The sequence below is a fragment of the Panthera pardus genome, unplaced genomic scaffold (assembly GCF_024362965.1).
Source record: "Panthera pardus isolate Hobbes unplaced genomic scaffold, ASM2436296v1 HiC_scaffold_7, whole genome shotgun sequence".
Lineage (NCBI taxonomy): Eukaryota > Metazoa > Chordata > Mammalia > Carnivora > Felidae > Panthera > Panthera pardus.
Window position 1 is genome coordinate 73,056,267 of NW_026527002.1, and position 20,806 is coordinate 73,077,072.

At 46.8% G+C, this 20,806-nt stretch overlaps 1 protein-coding gene across 1 annotated transcript in view; it reads right to left on the reverse strand.

The window, feature by feature from the left end:
- KCNQ3 (potassium voltage-gated channel subfamily Q member 3) overlaps positions 1-20,806 on the reverse strand; it is a 306,169-nt gene that overhangs the window by 47,874 nt on the left and 237,489 nt on the right. Inside the window, exon 2 of the mRNA XM_019459690.2 lies at positions 1,078-1,168. Coding sequence (XP_019315235.2) covers positions 1,078-1,168 — 91 coding nt within the window. The remainder of the gene's footprint in view (positions 1-1,077; positions 1,169-20,806) is intronic.

Here is a 20,806-nt window from a genome sequence, read left to right on the forward strand (position 1 = left end):
AGTCTCTTTTCCAGCTCCTTAAGTGCAGTTAAATTGAAGAGAGAAGTATCAGTCTACTAATCTCACCCAGTGCCTGGCCCCTGGCATTGCTAATCATGGCCAACGGTTACTAAGCGCGGCTCCTGGGCCAGGCACCGCCTCAAGTGTTTTCTAACATTATCCTCATTTTACGTTTTGAGAAACCAAGGAGTAAACACATTTCTCCAGACTAGAAAGTGGCAAAGAAGGACTCCTGGACTGGCACTGAGGCTCAGAGCCCACGGGCATAAGCATCATGCTGTGCTCTCTCCCTGGACCCAGGGCCTCCTCCTTCCTTCCCGCCTCCCTTGTTGATCAGACACAGACACCTTTGCCCCCCTCTCTTTGGTGACCTCCTGGGACCCTTGGGGGGTTGTCGCTCTGTGATAATCCCCGAAACTTAGCTCCTGGAGCTAGATGGCTTCCCAGGATGCACCTGCTAAGGTCTCAGCGTGAGACGGTGTGGACTAAAATCACCTGAGAAGGAATTTGCTGAATCTGGTGTCACGAATGACATGCTCAGTGCAAGGCGAAGGTTCTGCCATTTTGTGGACCTTAACTGGGGGGCTGGCATCCCTTTCCTGTGCAGATGGTGAACACAGAGAGAAAATAGGCAGAGGGCCCGGGGGGGAGGGGGGGAGGACGTGGAGACTTTAATGCACAAATGGGATTTGGTACTTGGCCTTGAAGGGAGTCAGAGATCCTCAGGGTTCAAGGAGAAAAAGCAGAGGCAGGTTGTAAAACAGAGCATGTGTTTGTGTTAGCTTTCAGAGGGTTAGGAAGCTACAGTTTGTAATACAACTAATGTTTGGTTTTTGCTATGACCTTGTTTGTGCCCTCTCATCTCTAGCATAACAAATGTCATTCCCCTCCGCCTGTACCCTTGGCAGACCTGACCAACTGACCCCGGCATTGCTTTCTCTTGGGCCTGGACTTGGTCGCAGGCTCCAGGAAGCCAACACCAGTGGTGCCCCAGGGCAGCCCCCTTGCCCTTCACTGTGAAAGTCCGACCAGAGGTGTCTGCCCCGGAACAGCACCATGGCAGGTGCGCGATCTCACCAGTAATAGCAGCCAGTCTCCCGAAACAGTCTCGTACTCCCTGAACGTGGTCAGCACGGCCAGAATCAAGCATCCCAGGACAATCAGGAACCTGGAGGGGAGGAAGGAGGAAACATCTAGTCCTGGCTTGCTCCAGAGGAAGGTGTCAGACAGGATGAAGCTATGACTTCCCTCAGACGTTGGCATGTGCTTTCTCTGTTATCCCCCTTAACCTCACAGCAAACCTGGGTGGCAGGTAGAAATTATCATTCAGTGAAAGAAAACAGATCTGAGAAAGTGTAAGCAGTGTGCACAGCTCTACTTTACCAGCTGGTTAGTGGAACCAGTTGCGGGGGGGGCGGTGGGGGGGGCTGCAGAATTTTTCAGACCAAGTCACCACAAAGCTTTGGCAAAGCAACAGGAATATAAATGAATCAATAATGTCTCTTGAACATATAGGACAATGGTTTTCAAATATATGAAACATTCTTAGTATAAACAAGTGACAAATTCGTTTCAAAGATCGATAAATTCAGCAAGGGCCTCCGTGATCATGTCTTAGTATTATTCTTCTTACAGACACTAGTTACTAGAGGAAACAACCTCTCTCATTTGGGGACCTTCAGAATTGTTTTTGAAATTACAAAGTGTTCTTCCTAATGGAAAAAAGAGGAGCCACCCCAGTGCATGATGCAGAATGCTGGTCCTGGAAAAGTCACAGAGAGGTCATCTTGTTCATGTGCCTGCCTCAGGCAGGAGCACACTGCAGATAATCCTTTGAAATGATCATCTACATGAATTCGGTGGTGGGGGAGGGTGGGGAGAGGGAGACTGTGTGTGCGTGTGTGTGTGCATGCTTCATTGTTTCAGCAAAGAAAAATGGCTCTCCCTCCCCCTTGGTGGAGACTCTCTGGCTCAGTGCTCAGCACCAGGTTCCTTAGGGTCCATGGGTGAGGCTTGGTCCTTCCACTCTATTCCACTCTCCTGGGTTCCCATCCACACTTTGGTGGCTTGCTTGTGTATGTGGGTACCCACTTGTGCATTCATTCACTCATTCATTCATTCATTCATTGATTCATTCGATATTTATATGGTAGTCACTGGGGACACAGAGCTAGGCTTCATAGGCTTATGATGAATAAGCTGGATCTGTCCTCCTGAGCCCACAGTCCAGCCAATCAGAAAGCCGTCTCATGCCACGATGGAAAGGACCACGACGTTGGGAGGTTTGGAGACGTCTGCTCCTGGCCTTGGCTGGGGACCCGAGTCCTGGCTCTGACCCTTGGTGGCCCGGATCACATTTTCTGATCAATAAGCCTAGTGATCGGCAGATCTGAATCGGTATTTCCAAGCTTTCCAGGAACCTAAACAAGATTTTCAACTCCGTCCCGCGTTTGGTCATTTTATTTTAAACTTACGGTTCCTGACCCATGCCTGGAATCTGCCTACCCTGAATCCCAAATCTTCTCCAGTGGTGATGATGACGGTAACAACATCAGCCCCCACACCACCTGTTAGTGATCACCTGCCACTGGCCACTGTCAGCGGCCTTCCTCACAGCCACCTCCCAAGGTACACATGAACTCCCACTTGACAGATGAAGAAACTCATCAGAAGGATTCATTACCATCTGGATAATCGTGTTGCCAGTAAAATGACCACAGAGTTTGGAGATCAAAGACACAGGTTCAAAGGGAAGCTCTGCACTTTCTCTGTGATCTTGAGTAGCTCATTGACCTGGGGAACCTCGGTGATCACATTCAGAGGATGGGAATAACAGATCAGCCTACAGATCCTGCTGCTGTGAGGGCCACAGGAGACAGTGGATGGGGAGTTATCTGCTCAACTGTACAGGATCACGCAAATGAAGCCCGGTGTTCTCCCGTTCATGCGCTCGTCACTGGCCGGTTCCCCAGCAGGCCCTGGGGCACGTGGTCTCGGATGATGCTGCAAATCCACACTCTGGTTCTCTCAAGGCTTTATTTGCTTCATTCACAGGCTCTGGAGATAAGCCCTAGGTTAGAATCCCCTTCCTCCTTTATGTGGTGTCATCTTAGGCAAGTTACACAACTTCTCAGCGTCTTGGTTTCCTCATCGATAAAATGAACCCAGTAAAGGTGCCCACGTCCCCAACTCTTCAATGAGATAATCCGCGTCAGGTGCCTGGAAGAGTGTCTTCATTAAATGTTAGCTATTATTTTTATGGTGACTTAACATCAATGTATCGAGTGCCTCTTCTGTCCCAGGCACAGCACTGGTTTTAAAGATACAAACATGCATAAAACCTAGCCCTCCTTTTCAAGGACCTCCCAGTGCAGTGGGAAAACAGAGGACAAACAGTTATAGAGGTTATGATCTGGGTGTCTACCACATGCTTTGGGAGCACAAGACCGAAAGCATCGAAGAGGTGGTGGCCAAGGGGTTGGGAGTATATCTGAGGCTTAGCTAGAGCTGGCTGTATGTCCCAATGTATCCAGGATATTGCCTATTTTAGGTGTGTCGACCCGGACCATGCCCCCCCGAGGCATCAGGAACAACATGGGCATGTGCAGAGTGCAAATGTTCATGGACACAGAACCCAGTGCAATCTTCTCCTTGAGCAAGAGATGTGGGCCTTTGGTGATCTGACCTTGCTGTCCTCGTAGCCTTTTCTTTAGCTGCTTCCCCACTCCCAGGCTAGCTATCCTGAATGAGAGCATTTCCTCAAACTCCCTCAGTGTGTGTGTGCCGGTCTCGATGCTCTTCTTCTGTGCCCATCCCCCCCCCAGCACCCTTTCATGCCCCTGCCGACGTCTTGGTAGCGCCAGTCACGCCTTGCCTCTGGAGGCTTCTATGTCTTCAGCTGCTCTCTGCATGTTCCCCTGTGTGGCCTCTCCCCTGGGGTCCCGGAGCACCCTACTGCATTTCTATCCCAGGACTGAGCATAAGCCATTATCATTTTGCAATCATTTGTTTTCATTGTATATGAAATAAAACGTATTATATTAACTACCTCGTGCTGAGTTTGAGGTTCAAGTGGAAATATCCAGCAGGCTGATCAAAATTCAAGCCTAAAGCTCAGCGGAAAGGTTGAGGGTGGAAACCTAAGTTCCTTTCAGCTCTTACAGCCTGTGGTTTTAGAGCCAGCAAAGGGGATCCTTTGGCCTTAACCCGCCGCGGAAAGGCAACGTCAGCCTGACTCCCATCTGCAGGGAGTGTGCAGACCCAGGCTGTAGCCAGCAGGGGGCAGCAAACACCAAGCATTTTCTCAGACCTCAAGGAATTCAAAGCACCTGCAACTTCAGGAAATTACTTTCTGAGATTGGAGAACAACCATTTATAAAGCTAAGAGCATCAAGAAGCCCACCTTAATCGGGGAAGGGGAAGATGCTCTTCGGTATTTCACACTTTTCAACTTACTCTTAAGATATGCACTTGATTTCAGACACGCAGACCGAATTACCAGTCTCACCATGGAAACCAGATGTCTGTGGTCAGGCACCGTCTTCCCTCCTACTGTTTTGGCTCTCTCACTCCCCCACATCTCACCGATGACTCTTTTACTTCTGTCACTTTTAAAAGTGTGTTATTTTAATTCCGGTGTCTCTAACTCACAGTGTGGTATTAATTTCAGGTGTGCAATAATATAGTGATTCAACACTTCCCTACATCATCTGGTGCTCATCACGACGAGTGTGGCCCTTAATCCCCTTCCCCCATTCCCCCACCCACCTCCCCTCTGGCAACCAGCAGTCTGTTCTCAAGAGTCTATTTTTTGTTGTTGTTTGTCTCTCTTTCCCCCCTTTGTTTGTTTTGTTTCTTAAACCCACGCATGAGTGAAATCATATGGTATTTGTCTTTTTCTGACTGATTTATTTCACTTAGCATAACATCCTCTAGCTCTATCGATGTTGTTGCAAATGGCAAAATCGCATTCTTTTTTATGGCTGAATAATATTCCATCACAGGCACACACACACACACACACACACACGCACCACATCTTTATCCATTTGTGTGCTGATGGACACTTGGGCTGTTTACCTATCTTGGCTATTATAAATAATGCTGCAATAAACACAGGGGTGCATGTATCCCTCTGAATTAGTGGTTTTGTATTTTGGGGGTAACTACCCAGCAGTGTGATTGCTGGATCATATGGTAGTTCTATGTTTAATTAAAAAAAATTTTTTTTAAGTGTTTATTTACTTTTGAGAGAGAGAAGACACACACAGCATGAGTCGGGGAGGGGCAGAGAGAGAGAGGGAGACACAGAATCTGAGGCAGGCTCCAGGGTGTCAGCACAGAGCCCAACACTGGGCTCGAACTCACAAACCTCGAGATCATGACCTGAGCTGAAGTCAGACGCTTAACCAACTGAGCCACCCAGGCGCCCCTCAGTTTAATTCTTTGAGGAACCTCCACACTGTTTCCCACAGTGGCTGCACCAGGTTGCATTCCCACCAACAGTGCACAAACCTTCTTTTTTTCCCCACATCTTTGCCAACACTTGTTGCTTCTTGTGTGTGTGTGTGTGTGTGTGTGTGTGTTTGTGACTCTTATACTGTTGATTTTAGCCATGCCACTGATCTCCCTGCTCCGCATCCGTGCCTGTCTCCTTTACCCGACTTTCCCCTGACTTCTCCTCTCCCCTCTCCCTCCTCCCTCCGGCCCACACTCTCCCTCCTCCCAGGGCCGGCAAGTCGGGCCAGGGCTTGTGGCTGATGTCTGGGAGAGAGCCAACAGCGTCCTCCTGTCTGCGGGGTCCGGCTGTCCTGGCCAGCAAGGCTGGTCATGATCAAGGGTCTCAGACATGCCCTTAAATCAGACACCACCTCCTACATGCTTCCCCCCGAATCCTCTGCATCTTCCAGCCAAGCTGGGCTTGCGGAGGATGGGAGGGAGGCTGCTTTGCTCCTGCATGTGCTGTGTCAAGCGTAAGGTCCAGAGCTTCCGGTCCAGGCCCCTTAATACCAAACCTCGGTTGGGCCGCAGCGCAAGCGAAAGCGACTGAGGACCCACAGTGGCACCCGGGTTTCCTGCGCCCTCTTCTCAGCCAGGCCTGGCCTCCCTTGCAGGAACAAAGCTGGGTCCTCTGGGAACAAGACACGAGGCCTAACAGCTAAGTATTCCCCGGCCCCGGCTTCCCTCGCAGCGAGACAAACAGGTGGCGAAACTCCAGAATTTATCTGATAACTTCTTTTGCTCACCATTTTCCCTTACTCCTGCGAGGTGGGGTCACTGTCACCATTATATTCGCGTCCCCACTTTACAGATGAGGAACGGAGCCTCCAGGCCCAGGCAATGGGGTCATGATAGGAGGAGGGGCGGCGCTGCTGGGGGGACCCACCGGCTCTGAGAGCCACCGTGGGGCCTGGAGGGAAAATCTTCGGGAACAGGCAGGGAGGGGGAGGGGGCTGATGGCCCGGCCCTTCTCCTCCGGTCTCCCAGCTTGGGAACAGAGACGCTCAGTTGCATTTCCAGGTAGTTCCCTGAGGTCCCAGCTGGCTCCCGCTCCAATTACAGTTGCTCTTGGGCAGCTTCTAGAGCACCTGGAACTCGGCCAGGGTCCTAGATGGGGGAAAGGCAGCAGCTGACTCTACTGGGCTCTCCTGCTTACGATCCGTGTCTGTCTGCCACAAAGTGGGGACGTGTAAGAAACACTCTCCCCGGCCAGGTGGAGGCAGAACTGACTCCTCTAGGGAGCAGGTGTTGCGGGTGCCAGAGTAAGCCCACACGTCCCCATCCTCAGCAGCACAATTGGTTCTTGCTCTTGAGCAGAGAATCCAACCCCTCAGACGACGTCAGAATCCTACCGATCTTCAGCTGAAATGCCCCAAAGGTAAAGCACCCACTGTGTGCCAAGGATTTCCTGATTCCCTATGAGTCGGCCCAACAGCCTCTTAGAATCACAGAGACTGCCGTCTTGCTGGGAGATCCTCTCTCTTGCGGCTTTGATGACGCAAGCAGAGAGGCCCAGGTGGTACAGAACTAAAGGTGGTCTTCGATCAATGGCCAGCAAGGAAGCGAGACACTCAGTCCAACAGCCCTCAAAGAACTGAATTCTTCCAACAACCACCAAAGGCAGCCTGGAAGAGGATTCTTCACCAGTCATACCTTCAGATGAGACCTCAGCCCCGGCCGACAACTTAATTGTGGTCTTTGTGAGAAACCACAAGCAGAAGTCCCCGGATCCCCGCCTCCCAGAAACTGAGGTAATAAACATATATTGTGTTAAGCTGCTAAATCTTGTGGCAGTTTGTCATGCGGTAATAGATAACCAATCCTGGCTAACCAGGATCTGAATCCTGGATCACCACCTAGAATCGAAATGACCTTAGATAGGTTTATTTTCCTGAGCCTCAGTTTCTCATCTACAATGCAGGAGTAACAACACAAGGGATTTTTGTTATTGCACTCTTCATCCCAGCCTTTAAGAGATTACACAAGGCAGCAAAAATCGTGACAGCCCAAATCCACTTCTCTGATGAAGTCTCCATGCAAACATCCTTGAGGATGTGCCACAGGCCAGTCCCTGCCTCCCCAACACGTACCGCGTCCAACAGCACAACATGAACCATGTACACAGTGAGAAGGCAAAGCTTACAAAAGACGCAGGATTTCGTGAGGTTGATGGGCATGACAACGGAGGGATGTTCTAAATACAGCACAGCCATTAACAAGTGACACTCTCACTCCAACAATTAAAGACAAATCAGCTGATACCTCAGAGCATTAAAAACCTTTTAGAGTCCTCCCCCCCCCCAAATGTCGAGAAGATAAAATGCAAAGTCACGTTGTATTAGCAAATAATTTGAGCATAGAAAATACACCCTCAGATCCACACTCAATTCCGTCTTTGCTCATTCTACAAATTAGAGCACGGCTGCAATTACAACCTGTGTTTTGTTAATGATGAGATACAATACACACATTTTTGTATTTTAATTGTATTTTCTAGTGAGATGTCTTCTTCACTATTTGGTGTGACGTTTGGTTCCATTTTCAGCAGATTCCCTGTCTGTAGATTTTCACCAATTCCATTAACTGTGGAATAAAGGGACTCTCTCAACCTGCCTCATGGGATGGGCATGGCGGTTAGAAGAGATTCATGTATGTGAACTGCCTAGAATTCTGTTAAACATCAGGCATTCAGCAGGTGCTGCTTGCTTACCTTCCTTATCTTACACTCATAGAGAGGAGTCGAAAAATTGACCTTAATACATATAGAAAGAAACCACTTTGTTTTTAAAAACTTCCATGTTCTTGGGGCGCCTGGGTGGCTCAGTCGGTTAAGCGTCGGACTTCGGCTCAGGTCATGATCTCGCGGTCCGTGAGTTCAAGCCCCACGTCAGGTTCTGTGCTGACTGCTCAGAGCCTGGAGCCTGTTTCAGATTCTGTGTCTCCCTCTCTCTGACCCTCCCCCGTTCATGCTCTGTCTCTCTCTGTCTCAAAAATAAATAAACATTAAAAAAAAATTAAAAAAATAAAAACTTCCATGTCTTGAAATGAGGTAACAATATCATACACAAATAACCGCACACAAATCTGTGTTTATATCTATCTATGCCCTATCCACACCGACCAACAGACCCACAGATGTGTAATACAGTAGATGCACATTTTGACCATTTAAACCAAGAGATAACAAACTATGGCCCTTGGGTCAAATCCAGCTTGCTGCCTATTTTTGTAAATAGTTTTTTTTTTAATACCACAGTCATACTTATTCGTTTACGTATTATCTGTGGCTGCTCTTGCAGAGTTGAATAGCTGCAGGAGAGACTGGCCCGCAAGCCTAAAATATTTACCATCTGGGTCTTTAAGAAAAAGTTTCCCAACCCCTGACCTACACTGAGAGCCAAGGGCAATTTAACTCCCTCAGTGTCACCTGAAGATACATTCCACATCCGATGTGGTGCAGAAGAACTATTTTGAAACCTAAAAATTTTTTTTAGTGTTTATTTATTTTTGAGACAGAGGCAGAGCATGAGCAGGGGAGGGGCAGACAGAGAGAGGAAGGCACAGAATCTGAAGCAGCTCCAGGCTCTGAGCTGTCAGAACAGAGCCCGACGCGGGGCTCAAACTCACGGACCGTCAGATCATGACCTGAGCCAAAGTCAGATGGCTAGCTGACTGAGCGACCCAGGCGCCCCAAAACTATTTTGAAACTTAAAATTTAGGGATTTAATCTTAAAAACCCCTTTGTTGAGATCAATACCAGAATATTTAACATGATTAGAGGAATACAGTAGGAACATAATGCAGGTTTATGGAGGAAAAGAAATACACATTTTGGGAAAAGAATACAAATTATGGGGGAACCGCGAGATCATGACCTGAGCTGAAGTCGGACGCTTAACCCACTGAGCCACCCAGGCGCCCCTGTCTTATTAACAGTGGCAACAGTCCATTTGAACTTACTATGGCTGCCCCAGGAGCATATCTGTGGATGGAACTAATTGCACTACGTTGGACTGCAGGGCGAACTGCTCCAGACCTGACCAAGTATTCTGGGGACCTCCTGTCAGGGAAGAGGGTGGGCCCTGGAGCCAGACACATCAGTCCCTCAAGGTCACCTTACCACTGGGCTTCAGGCTCCTCATTTGTAGGGTGAGAATGTAGTGCGGGCTACCTAAGAGGGTTCAAGGAGGTAACAGATATAAAATGCATACAGCAGGCAGTGGGCATGTGGTAATTTGTAGTTGCCCTCCAATTTGCTGACATTTATGCTCATTTATCAAATATTTATCATTGGAGCATAAATTTGGGAATCAGGCATGAAATAAGTTTAAATTTTGACTATGCTATTGAACGGCGTGTGACTTGGGGTAAGTAACTTAACCCGTCTGGCCCTCCAATCCCTCAGGTTCATTGTGGGGGTGATTATTCAATCTCGCAGAATTGCTATGAGGACTGAAGCACCTCAGTTTCTCCATCTGTTAAATGGGATAATAAAATGTTAAGCTAGTGCTTAATACATGTTAGCAATTATTATTATTATTAATATGATTGTTATTTTTATTAATTCATAAAACACAATGCCCGGGAAATTTATAAATTCTCAATGGGAGGAAACGTTACTACATTTGGAATTCATCAGACACATGTCGTCTTTGGGTAAAACTAAGCAACGATACTAATTGTAAGACACATAATTGTAGAAACTACTAAAAAGAGGAAACTGCCAAATAAATTATGACAGCCATTGATTGTAATTCACAGCCTCATTTTGGAGATGTTAAAATGGGGAAAGACATATAGTTAGAATTGACAAAACAGACGTAGGTAACACTGCCTTATAACCAAGTCCTCAGAAACCCTTTGGACGGGATGAGGTGTTAACACACAACTCAGGTGTGTGTGAGGGGCGGGAGGAAGATCCTATGTCCCCAGTGCTAGCGGGGCACATGCATTAAAGTCTGGGTCTGTGGTTTATTTGGCCTAAGCCCTTCTTTCCATTTTTATCACAGCTGTCATTACTCTGAGTTTGTCTGAACCTCCACACATTTCGCTGGAACCAGAGCTCCCATATTTTCATGGAATGAGATTTGCGGGGCTCACCTAAGCTGGCTGAGTGCCCTTCTGACCCCTCCCACCCCCTGCAGGCATACCTGACCCTTCAGCAAATTTCGTCCATTCTTCCTCTGATGTACTACCATACATCCGTTCTACTTTTCTGTCTCTTCGACCAATGCCCTCGTCAAGCTACATCATTTTTCCCTCCAATCACTCCAGGGGTCTCCTGAAAGCACTCCCGCAGCCCTCCACTGTTTCCCCTCCAGTTCCTCCTGAGAGGACCAGAGCTGTCCTTCCCTGCCTTATATCCATCACTCCCCACCCTCCATACACACACACAGTCAAGCATCATCTGAGCAACTTGGTTTATTAGAGAAGGGCCTGGGGCGGGGGCGGGGTGCAAATCTGGGTTTGGATCCTGGATCACGTTTCCAGCCATGTACATTTGGTCACATTATCTCGCCTTTGAAAACCTCAGTATCCTAATTTGTACAATGAGGCTAAGAAAACGTGAGTGGGAACGCCTGCCAGGGCTCTGTGATCCCAGTGCAGGTGAAGAGTGACTATCAATGAACATTGATAACTTACAAAGTCCTCCCCACCATTCTCAGCGCCTGGACTGCAGACCCCATCCATTTTCTCTGCCAACTTTAACCATGCTGAGTGGGTCGTATCATCTTACAGAACTTTCCTGCACGTACAGCACATGCCCAGAAAAAAAAAATGCAGTATTTCTTTTATGCCCATCTAGGAAAGTGGATCCTGGAAGGCTAGAGAAAATGCAGATCTACATTTCCACTCAGGACACTTTACCAGGAACATTTTTATTGACTTTTTCATAATTTCTTCAAGACCTTATCACAGGATACATAGTATCAGAGAGCTGGATGGGGTTCAAAAGAGATAAGAAAGAAAACCTTGAAAAATCAGAAAAGAGAAATTTCAGGGGCTTACTTTCCTTCATGGCAGGAGTCTGCATGACATTACAGGGTGGAAAAACAAGGGCAGGATTAAAAATCCATAAGCTTCAAGTAGAAGTCCAGTCAGCGTTGTCAACAAAATATTCTTCATTTCACACTACGACTGGTATTTTTGAGGTCTGAATCCATCCTTCCAGAGACATCTACACTGCCATAAGAATGATACTGAACAACCTCAAGAGGATGTTTAATTTAACAAACACCTGCAAAGCACCTACTATGCTGTGATATTGGGACTGATGATAAAATATACACAAGTGGTCTTCATCTTAGTTTCTGGCACAGAGCTCCTAAAGCCCTTGTAATTTCCTAAGTGATGAGAGGAACCAAGGGATCTCTTGCTATGTTAATGAAGTGACTTTGGACCCATCTATGGATGGGGGCTGGTGGCCAGGAGAATGAACCATGTGATCAGAGGGTTGGAACTTGTGGTCCCTCCTCCCCTACCAACCTCTGGGTAGGGCAGAAGGGCTGGAGATTGAGTTCGATGATTTAATCAAGCATGCCTATGTAATGAAGCCTCCATAACAACCTCAAAGGACTCAGTTCAGAGAACTTCTGGGTTGGCCAACACAAGGAAAGCAGCATGCCTGGAGAAGGCATAGAAACTCTGTGGCTTTCCCATATGTCACCCTGGACATCTCTGCATATGGCTGCTCCTGAGTTATACCCTCTTATAAAAAACCTGTAATCTAGGGGCACCTGGGTGGCTCAGTTGGTTAAGCATCCAACTCTTGGTTTTGGCTCAGGTCATGATCTCACGGTTCATGAGTTCGAGCCCTCTTGGGCCCCACACTACTGGTGCAGAGCCTGCTTTGGATTCTCTCCCTTCCCCTCTCTCTTGCTCTGCCCCTTCCCACCTCCTGAGAGCTCTCTCTCCCTCAAAATAAATAAATAAAAATATATAAACTTGCAATCTTAGTCAAATGTTTCTGTTTCTATGAACTAATCTGGCAAATTAATGGAACCCAATGAGGGGTCATTGGAATCTCTGATCTATATAGCCATTAGCACAGAGAACAACTTGGATTTTTGATTGGTGCCTAAAATGGGGCCAGGGGGCCACTCTTGTAGGACTGAGTTCTTAAATTATGAAATTGGATGCTATCTTCAGGTAGATGGTGTCAGAAGTGAGATAAATTGTAGGACACCAGTTGGTGACAGAGAATTGCTTGGTACTATGAGGACCCCCCCTCCCGTGAAACAGAATGGGGTGCAGGGATCTTATATGTGCATTTTTGAAGCACCTATATGTATGAAGCACTAGAGGCAGTATGCCATGGTGGGGAGAGTATGCCCCATCAGAGACTGCCTTCAATCCCCGGCCCTTCCTTTTTAAATTTTTGTGACCCAGGTGAAGTTGTTTAATTCCTCTTAGCTTCCTTATTGGTGCATTGGTAACACCAGTGTCCACCTTGCAGGACTATAGTACAGACTGGTGATAAAAGATGCAAAGTCTCTGATTGCACACTCTGATATGTGGGAGGTTCCAAATGTGCTCAATGGTAATGTTGCCATGACTGCAAGTATTGGGCACAGCACCTTCTCCCAGGGAGGCCAGAGCAGAAACTATCTAGAGTAACTATACCTATAGATGTTCAGTGTAGGGTCACTGCTCTCTCACCAGAGGGTTGGGAAGGTCCATTGAAGGCTCGCTCCCCAGATGCCTTCCCCAGGCCTGCATGGAGAGGGTCTTTGGTCTATGAGGGTGGAAGGTGAGAAGACGATGGGGGAATGGCAAACAGGTTGTATGGTTCCCCTTTACCCCTCTACCTTCCAGAAGTTAAGGGTCATATCTGTCCCAGGCTCACAGTAGATGCCAACATTGTTTCTTCAGTCCTCCTCATGTCTCCGGTGGAGCCCAGAGTCTAGAGTCCAGAGCATGTGCTCTAGGGCACCCCTTTCCTTCCAGTGTCACATCTGCTCCAAGGGGCTTCCAGTCTTCCATTGCCACCCGACATCTTTTTCTTAGGCATTTCTCACTGCAGGTGCAAAGGGTACCAGCCTCTCATCTGTTCCTGGTTATCTTGCTTACAGTTAGATCCCTCCATCCTGTGCATTTCACAAAAGACCTTCTAAAGAGGACAATGGAGACCAAAATAAAAGAATCATCACAGTTAGGGGCCCCTGGGTGGCTCAGTCAGTTAAAGCATCTGACTTTTGATTTCGGCTCAGGGCATGAGCTCACGGTTTGTGAGATCGAGCCCCACATTGGGCTCTGTGCTGACATCACAGAGCCTGCTTGAGATTCTCTCTCTCTCTCTCTCTCTCTCTCTCTCTGCCCCTCCCTCATGCTCTCTGTCTCAAAATAAATAAATAAACTTAAAAAAATCATTATATTTAATTCTAAGTCTAACAAGTCAACTCTTTTCTCCCCCCGCCCCACCCACCCTTGTCCCCTTTCCAGCCCAAGGACACAGGCATATACAATTTTTACATATTGCTTTGTCACAACATTATGTTCTACATTTTATCTTATTAAAGCATAAATATTCTTCCACTTAGCTATAAAATATTCAAAACCATCATGTTTAATGAAAGAGCAGCATTCAATGACATCAGCGCACTGAAATATATATAACTAGTCTCTTATTGATAGATATTTGGGTTTATAGCTTCCAGTTCTGTGCTATTATAAATAATGCTAGAGTAAATATCTTTGTGCATGTATATTTTCCTTGGTGAGGACCAAGTCTTTAGAATAAATCCCCAGTGTATCTTGATTTTGAACATGTGTATGAATTCTTGATATATTCTGCCAGACTATTCTAGAAGGTTACAGGACTTTACATTGTCCCTAGGAACATATGAGGACCCTATTTTCACCCAGTTTTACCAGCAATGGTTATTACCATTTGCTACTGGACTTGCTAGTTTAAGAGGTGTAAAATAGCACTTGGGATTTATATTTTAAAGGAGAATAAAGTCTTGTACCTAAAGATTAAGGTACTTCTTAAGGGACCGCCAGCTGAGGGACAGAGGTTTTTGGAGAAAAGGGACCGAGCCTTCCCAGCAGCTCAGAAATTCTCCCAAGTAGGTATTTACCTTCTCCACCTACATGGTGGCCAAATCAGACACCAGCCTTTTCAACTGCCTTCAGGCTGAAGACAGTGGGAAGAATGCCAATGTGTAATTGGTGTATTACTTACTTTTCTCACCATGCCCTGGAGACTTTTCTCATTCAGATGTAAAAAATGGTCCTCTCAGACCCAAATCAAAAGGTGTAAACATCTTATATTTTCTTATCCCATTTGCACTTTCTTACAAATGGCTCCACCAGTTCTTCTGAGAGTCAAACATAGAGACACAAAGTAAGATCTGGGTCCCATGCTGTTTTTCCCCCAGCATGACACAGCTCTGATTATTCTAGATTTTTTTCCCTCTCCTTTTGGAAATCTCATTAGAATGGAAACACTTAGTGGCTTCAAGTTTCCAAAATGAGAGATTTTTTAAGAAGTGTGTCCCATGCTAGCATTAGCATGGTGGAGACACATCTGTCTGCCCAGCTGCACTGCAGAAACAATGGCCATCATGGCTGATTGTTGTAGCAATTTCCTTCCCTCATTGGGCTCTGCGTTTATCTTTAAATGTTCCTGGATTTTATATTCATTCACTCAGTCCTTCATTCAATACATGTTTACTGAGCAATTACTCTGTACTGAGCCTTGTGTCAAGGTCTAGAGGTAACCCAAGATTCAAGTCTGCCCTTAAGATATTTATGGCATTATAAGGAAACCAATTATTCCACTGGAAAGTGACCACCATTAGAATGTATATGGAATGTGCTACTCTGCAGGGACAGAGGATGGTCAAGGGCACCCTAATATGTTCTCAGGGGTTACCAGCTGTTAGCTACAATTTCCAAACTGCACAGCATCCTGGACTTTGAGATCCCCTTCTCACCTATTTCTAAGATCAGTCACTTGGAGAAAAATGCAAGATCATTCACTAGCCATGGGTGTTAGGAGTTTTGTCAAGCTTGGTTTCACTTGGCTCTACTACTCCCAACATCTGGAATGAGTGTCACACTGTAAATTGAGGTATGATATTTATCTGGGGGTGCCCTGAGAAAAAGGCACCAGTTGCTGTGCTTTTCCATGTAGGAAATGAGGGATGGGGAAGGAATACTAGGGTCAAAAAACTAATTTCAAGTCTTTGCCACCAACTACCTGGGAGATCTTGGGCAAGTTGACTGTGAGCCTCAATGACCTCTTTGGCAAGATGGGTCTAACTGCTTAGAGCCACTGGAAGAGGTAGGCTGGGAGAATGCATGCAAAATCCTAGCATTCAAAATTCTAGCGCGGTGCCTGGCACACAGCAGGTTCAGCTCAGGTTTATTCCACATCTCCTTCTCCTAAGACACCTTCTGGATCTAGAATAGGTTTGTGATGCTTATTTGCATCAGAGTCTAGAAGGTGCAGCAGGGTGTGTTCTGGGCTTCAGGCTATCAGAGAGGAGGTAAACGAGACAGAGGAAAGCTTAGAACAGACCCTTGGGGTTCAATTATGGAGGAGCGGTGAAGGGCAGGAAGCAGACAGGCCATTTCTAAAAACAATTTACCTATGTAAGAAGGGGAACATTTGTTGGCATTTAGGCATCCAGACACACTGGGAGTAATTCCATTAGGCCCCCTCTTCATTGAGGATGACAGACAGTAGGATTTCGCACTCACTGGTCCTTGCCTCTCTCATTCATCAGTGACTCTCTGACCTCTCTGTGAGGTTCTTCCTCATTCTCTGAACCCACACAACCCTCTGTGTCTTTTCTTTTTCTTGTCTAGCAGCATTTATCAGAGTACTTGGGGAAAATGGCTGGTGCCAGCTAAGCACAGGCTGAATGGGAGCCTCGCCCTCCTTAGGCAAGAAGAGCTGGGTATAGAAAACATGTTTGTGTCGATGGAAAGCTATGATGTCAGTTATGAGTGTGCTTCATCCTGAAAATTATCTTTCAGCAAGGACCTTCTCCCCCGATGTAGCACTGATACGGGTTTTCCAGGCATCACTCTGTCCTGGAACAATGGTTTGTAAAATTGCAAATTAAAATCACCTATCAATCTTAAAAAACAAAACAAAACAAAACAAAACAAAACCCAAAAGCCAATGGCTTCCCTCAACCCATGAACCTCCTAATTTAATTGTCCTGAGTGGGGCCACTGCTGGTCTGGTTTTTAAACTTCCCTTATGTGATAATACTGTGAAGTCACGATTGAGAACCACTTTCTGAAAAGAATAAATCACAGCTAACACTGTGGGCTTTGGAGTCAGACTGTATGGATGTGGATCCTGTCTCCAGCTGGTGTATAGTCAAAGAAGGAAACTTCAGTGGGCACCTGCCATGGTAGTACTGTGTCTCTGCAGTCAGAAGGAGGGGGTTCTGAATCATATCTGTAATGCTTTCTAGTAAAGACATACCAGGCAAGTACTTGATATCTATAGCCTCACTATTTATATAAATTTTCTAACAAATTATTACAAATCTAGCAGCTTAAAAGACACACATTTATCATCTCACAGTATCTGTGATTCAACAGTCTGGGCACAGCTTAGATAGGGCTTCTGCTTTGGGCTGGAATCAGAGTGTGGGCCAGAGCTAGGTTCTCATCAGAGGCTTGACTGGGGAAGAACCTAGGTGGACCAAGGTGGTGCCAAGCCACCTTGGGTTGGCAGCAGAATTTATTTCCTATGTTTGTAGGGATTCATGATGGCAGCTTGCTTCAAAGCCAGGAAGAGATACACAGATGGATGGATGGATGGATGGATGGATGGATGGATGGATGGAGCCTAGCAAGATGGTGCTGTACTTTTATGTTATCATGTACATCAGAAGGCATCAAGGGGCACACCTTAAAATCTACTCACTACCCTACTTTCATGTAGAAACTGGGGATATTATATATATCTAATGGGTCATTGTGAAAATTAAACAAGACAATCCATTAAAAGCACATGACCACTCAATGAATGCTGCTATCGTCAACAGCCTGCATAGAAGCCACCGCCTTCCAGCTTCCCACATCAGAGGTCATGGTGTCCTGCTCTGGGCTCCCCACAGCACACTGCACAGACCTGCCCTGTGGCAGGTGTGACACATTCTACTGTCTTCCACCCAGCCGCCAAGCCTGCTGGGCTCCTCGCTGAAGCCCTGCCGTGTGTCAGTCGCTGGTCAAAATGCAAGATGGGCATCACTTTGTCTAATCCTCACAGCAAACTACTGACACACATCATGGGCATTTTCAAGATGGGCAAACAGAGGCCCTACAAGGTGTAAAGAAATTGTGCTTCAGTAGAAAACTCTGCTTTCTTCAGATCACACCCTTCCAGTTTATCTTAAGTCTTTCACGGTCTTTATTGACTTTATTCTTTCCCTGTCTCTGAGCTACTTTATGCCTGTAAATTGTACATAACAGATAGCAATGCAAACTAATGCAAATTCTGTCCTGTCTAATGAGGATTTAATTGATTTCTTTCTCTCTTGTCTTATGAAAAGGAAACCAATGTTGTCTCACTTGCCCATTCAATTCAAAAATTCCTGATCTATAAATGTGTCTGTTTTTCAGATTCCTTTTTGAGCCCTTTATAACATTTGTCTGGTTATGTCAATGACTGATAAATTAAAGAAAATCCTTAAAATATATTTTATATCTGTATGAGAATCATGAGTTTACTTTTTTTTTTTTTTTAATTATCTTTCAACAAAGGTTACCTATATTTCCCAGGCCACATGGCTACTAAGTGGTAAACCCAGCATTCAAACCCACCCAGGTTTGTCTGGCCATCAAAACTCACATTCTTTTTTTTTTTTTTTTTAATTTTTTTTAATGTTTACTTATTTTTGAGACAGAGAGAGAGACAGAGTGCAAGTGAGGGAGGGGCAGAGAGAGAGGGAGACACAGAATCTGAAACAGGCTCCAGGCTCCGCGAGCTGTCAGCACAGAGCCTGACCCGGGGCTCGAACCCACGAACCGTGAGATCATGACCTGAGCCGAAGTCGGACGCTTCACCGACTGAGCCACCCAGGCGCCCCCAAAACTCACATTCTTGACCTCATACCGTTAATGCCGCACACAGGGTAAATGCCCACTGATGCCTTATTTGCCCATTTGGTCGCCTGACTTCCTTTACTCATCACACACACACAGCAGAGCCTCCCACACTCACTTTCCCACCTCCAGGGGTTAACCTGATGCTGGCCATTCCTGAAAAATCCCTGCGGAAGTCCCTTCCCATTGGTTTCAGTCCCAAGAGCCTCTGTCAGTCCTTCCTCTAAAGGGGTCAACACCTGTCTCCCCATAAATTCCGCTCAGTTGTTGTGTTTCTCCCTTCCGAAGAGAACACCACCTTTCTTCCACGAGTGGCTCCTCAAGCATTGGAAGGTGTCACTGAAGGCCCCAAGTCTCCTCTCTTTCCGACGCAGGGTCCGTAAACCCGGCCTCCCGTGAGAGACCTTTGCCCTTTTTGCCATCCTGTTCATCCTCCTTGAGACACATTACGTAAAGTTCACTTAATGAGTGATCTTTAGATCCGCACACAAGGCGGTCTGACTGCGTCGAGGGAAAGGTTCCCCTTCCGTAGGTCCAGGCAGAGTGACTTTACGAAGAAGGTTCTTCTTGGGTAGGGTCTCACATCCGGCGCCTTGTCAGGCTTTAGTCCTCCAGACCTCCAGTTGCAGACCCCGTGCTCTTCCTGCAGACGGGATCTTCTCATGTCACTCTGATTTGCCCCCAATGACGTCACCATTCACCCCACCCCCCACCCCCGGGCTGTGATGCTGGCTTTTCTCCACATAGGCATAAACTACTTGCGGTCACTCTCCTCGCCTCAACCTTCCTGGGATGCTCTTCTCCGTGCACGGCCTCGCAGGCAGTCACCGATGGACTGCCTGGTGCTGTGGACAGAAGAGGGGTTCTCCTTCCGGTCCCACCGCAGCCTATTCGGACAGCTTCTGAATTCACTGGAGTTTGGGGCACAAGAATGACACGGTTGACTTTTCAAAGTGAACTTATAGAAATACAGGCTTTGTCCCCCCCCCCCCCCCCCCACAGTTGTTATTATGAAAGCTTGGACCATTTACCACTGCTTGTGGAACTGACTACCTCTTGGACCTAAGTCCTCTTATCTTTATCTTTCCTCAATTTCTTCTTCTTAGGCCCTGCCGTATCTCTAGCCACCGCAATCATTTTGGAAACTCTGTTCTGTTGCTGGAGCATTCAATGTCCACCTCAGCTTTGCCATCTGAATGACAGTCTTCCCAGTGGCACAGTGGACTTCACTAATGAAGGAGCCACTCTTCTTCTACAGCTTTCTATGACTCCCTCACCCTTCTCTAGCCAGGCCCTGTCAGGGGAAAGAAGGATTCTGGCTTAGGTTTCTCACCCCCCTCTGTCTCCCAGAGCCCATCTCTCAGACAGCTTGACAGTTTTCACCTCTCCATTATCTGAGAGTGGCTACAGATAGAATGGGGGCTCAAAGTCCCAAACCGACACCAGTGACACTCCGTTCCTCACACATCATCCCCTCCAGCCCTGAGAGAGTGGCAAAGGTTGTCCTTGGTCTGTCCCTCTCTTACTGACAGGCCACAGGCTCAGAGGATGTGGAGAGAGAGAGCTTTCTGAGTGGGCAGGTCTGAAGGCCAGCTATCGCTTCGGTAGACTATTGCAAGCTCTGGTTTGAAAACCATCCCAGCCACAGCAGAGAAGACCCCAGATCCATTTATCAAGGTCCCTGTGACCTCATGGGGCTCTAATGGGGACTGAGTAATCAATGCTTCTGGAGGCCGAGTTATGGGGCTGCATGGGCAATGTGTCATGAGTGCAGCATTTCAAATGGGATTTCTCTCTCTCTCTCTCTCTTTAGAGATGAGGACACTAAGTTTTCTCCTTGAAATGAGGACAAGGAAAAAAACACACACAAAGAGAAGAAAAATATGCAGAATGACTCAGAACTGAGGTGCCCAGCAAATGCATTGTACATATATACTTGTCTTCACTATAAAGCAAGGCATGGAGGGAGGGGCAGTGAAAGACCCCGGACTGGAGTCAAGGGATCTGGGTTCTAGTCTTGGCTCTGCCCCAAGCTACCTTGGTGATCTAGGCCAAGTCCCTTTGCCTGTCTGAGCTACAATTCCTCCTAACAGCTAGGTAATTTCTGTAGATCCTTAACTAGTTCTAATACCAACACACAGACCACAATTTAAGCAAGAGATGTGCTCCTGAAAACACATGGGTAGACTTTCGTCCCCCCAACTGGAGTTGATTTTTAATGAACCAGGCCAAT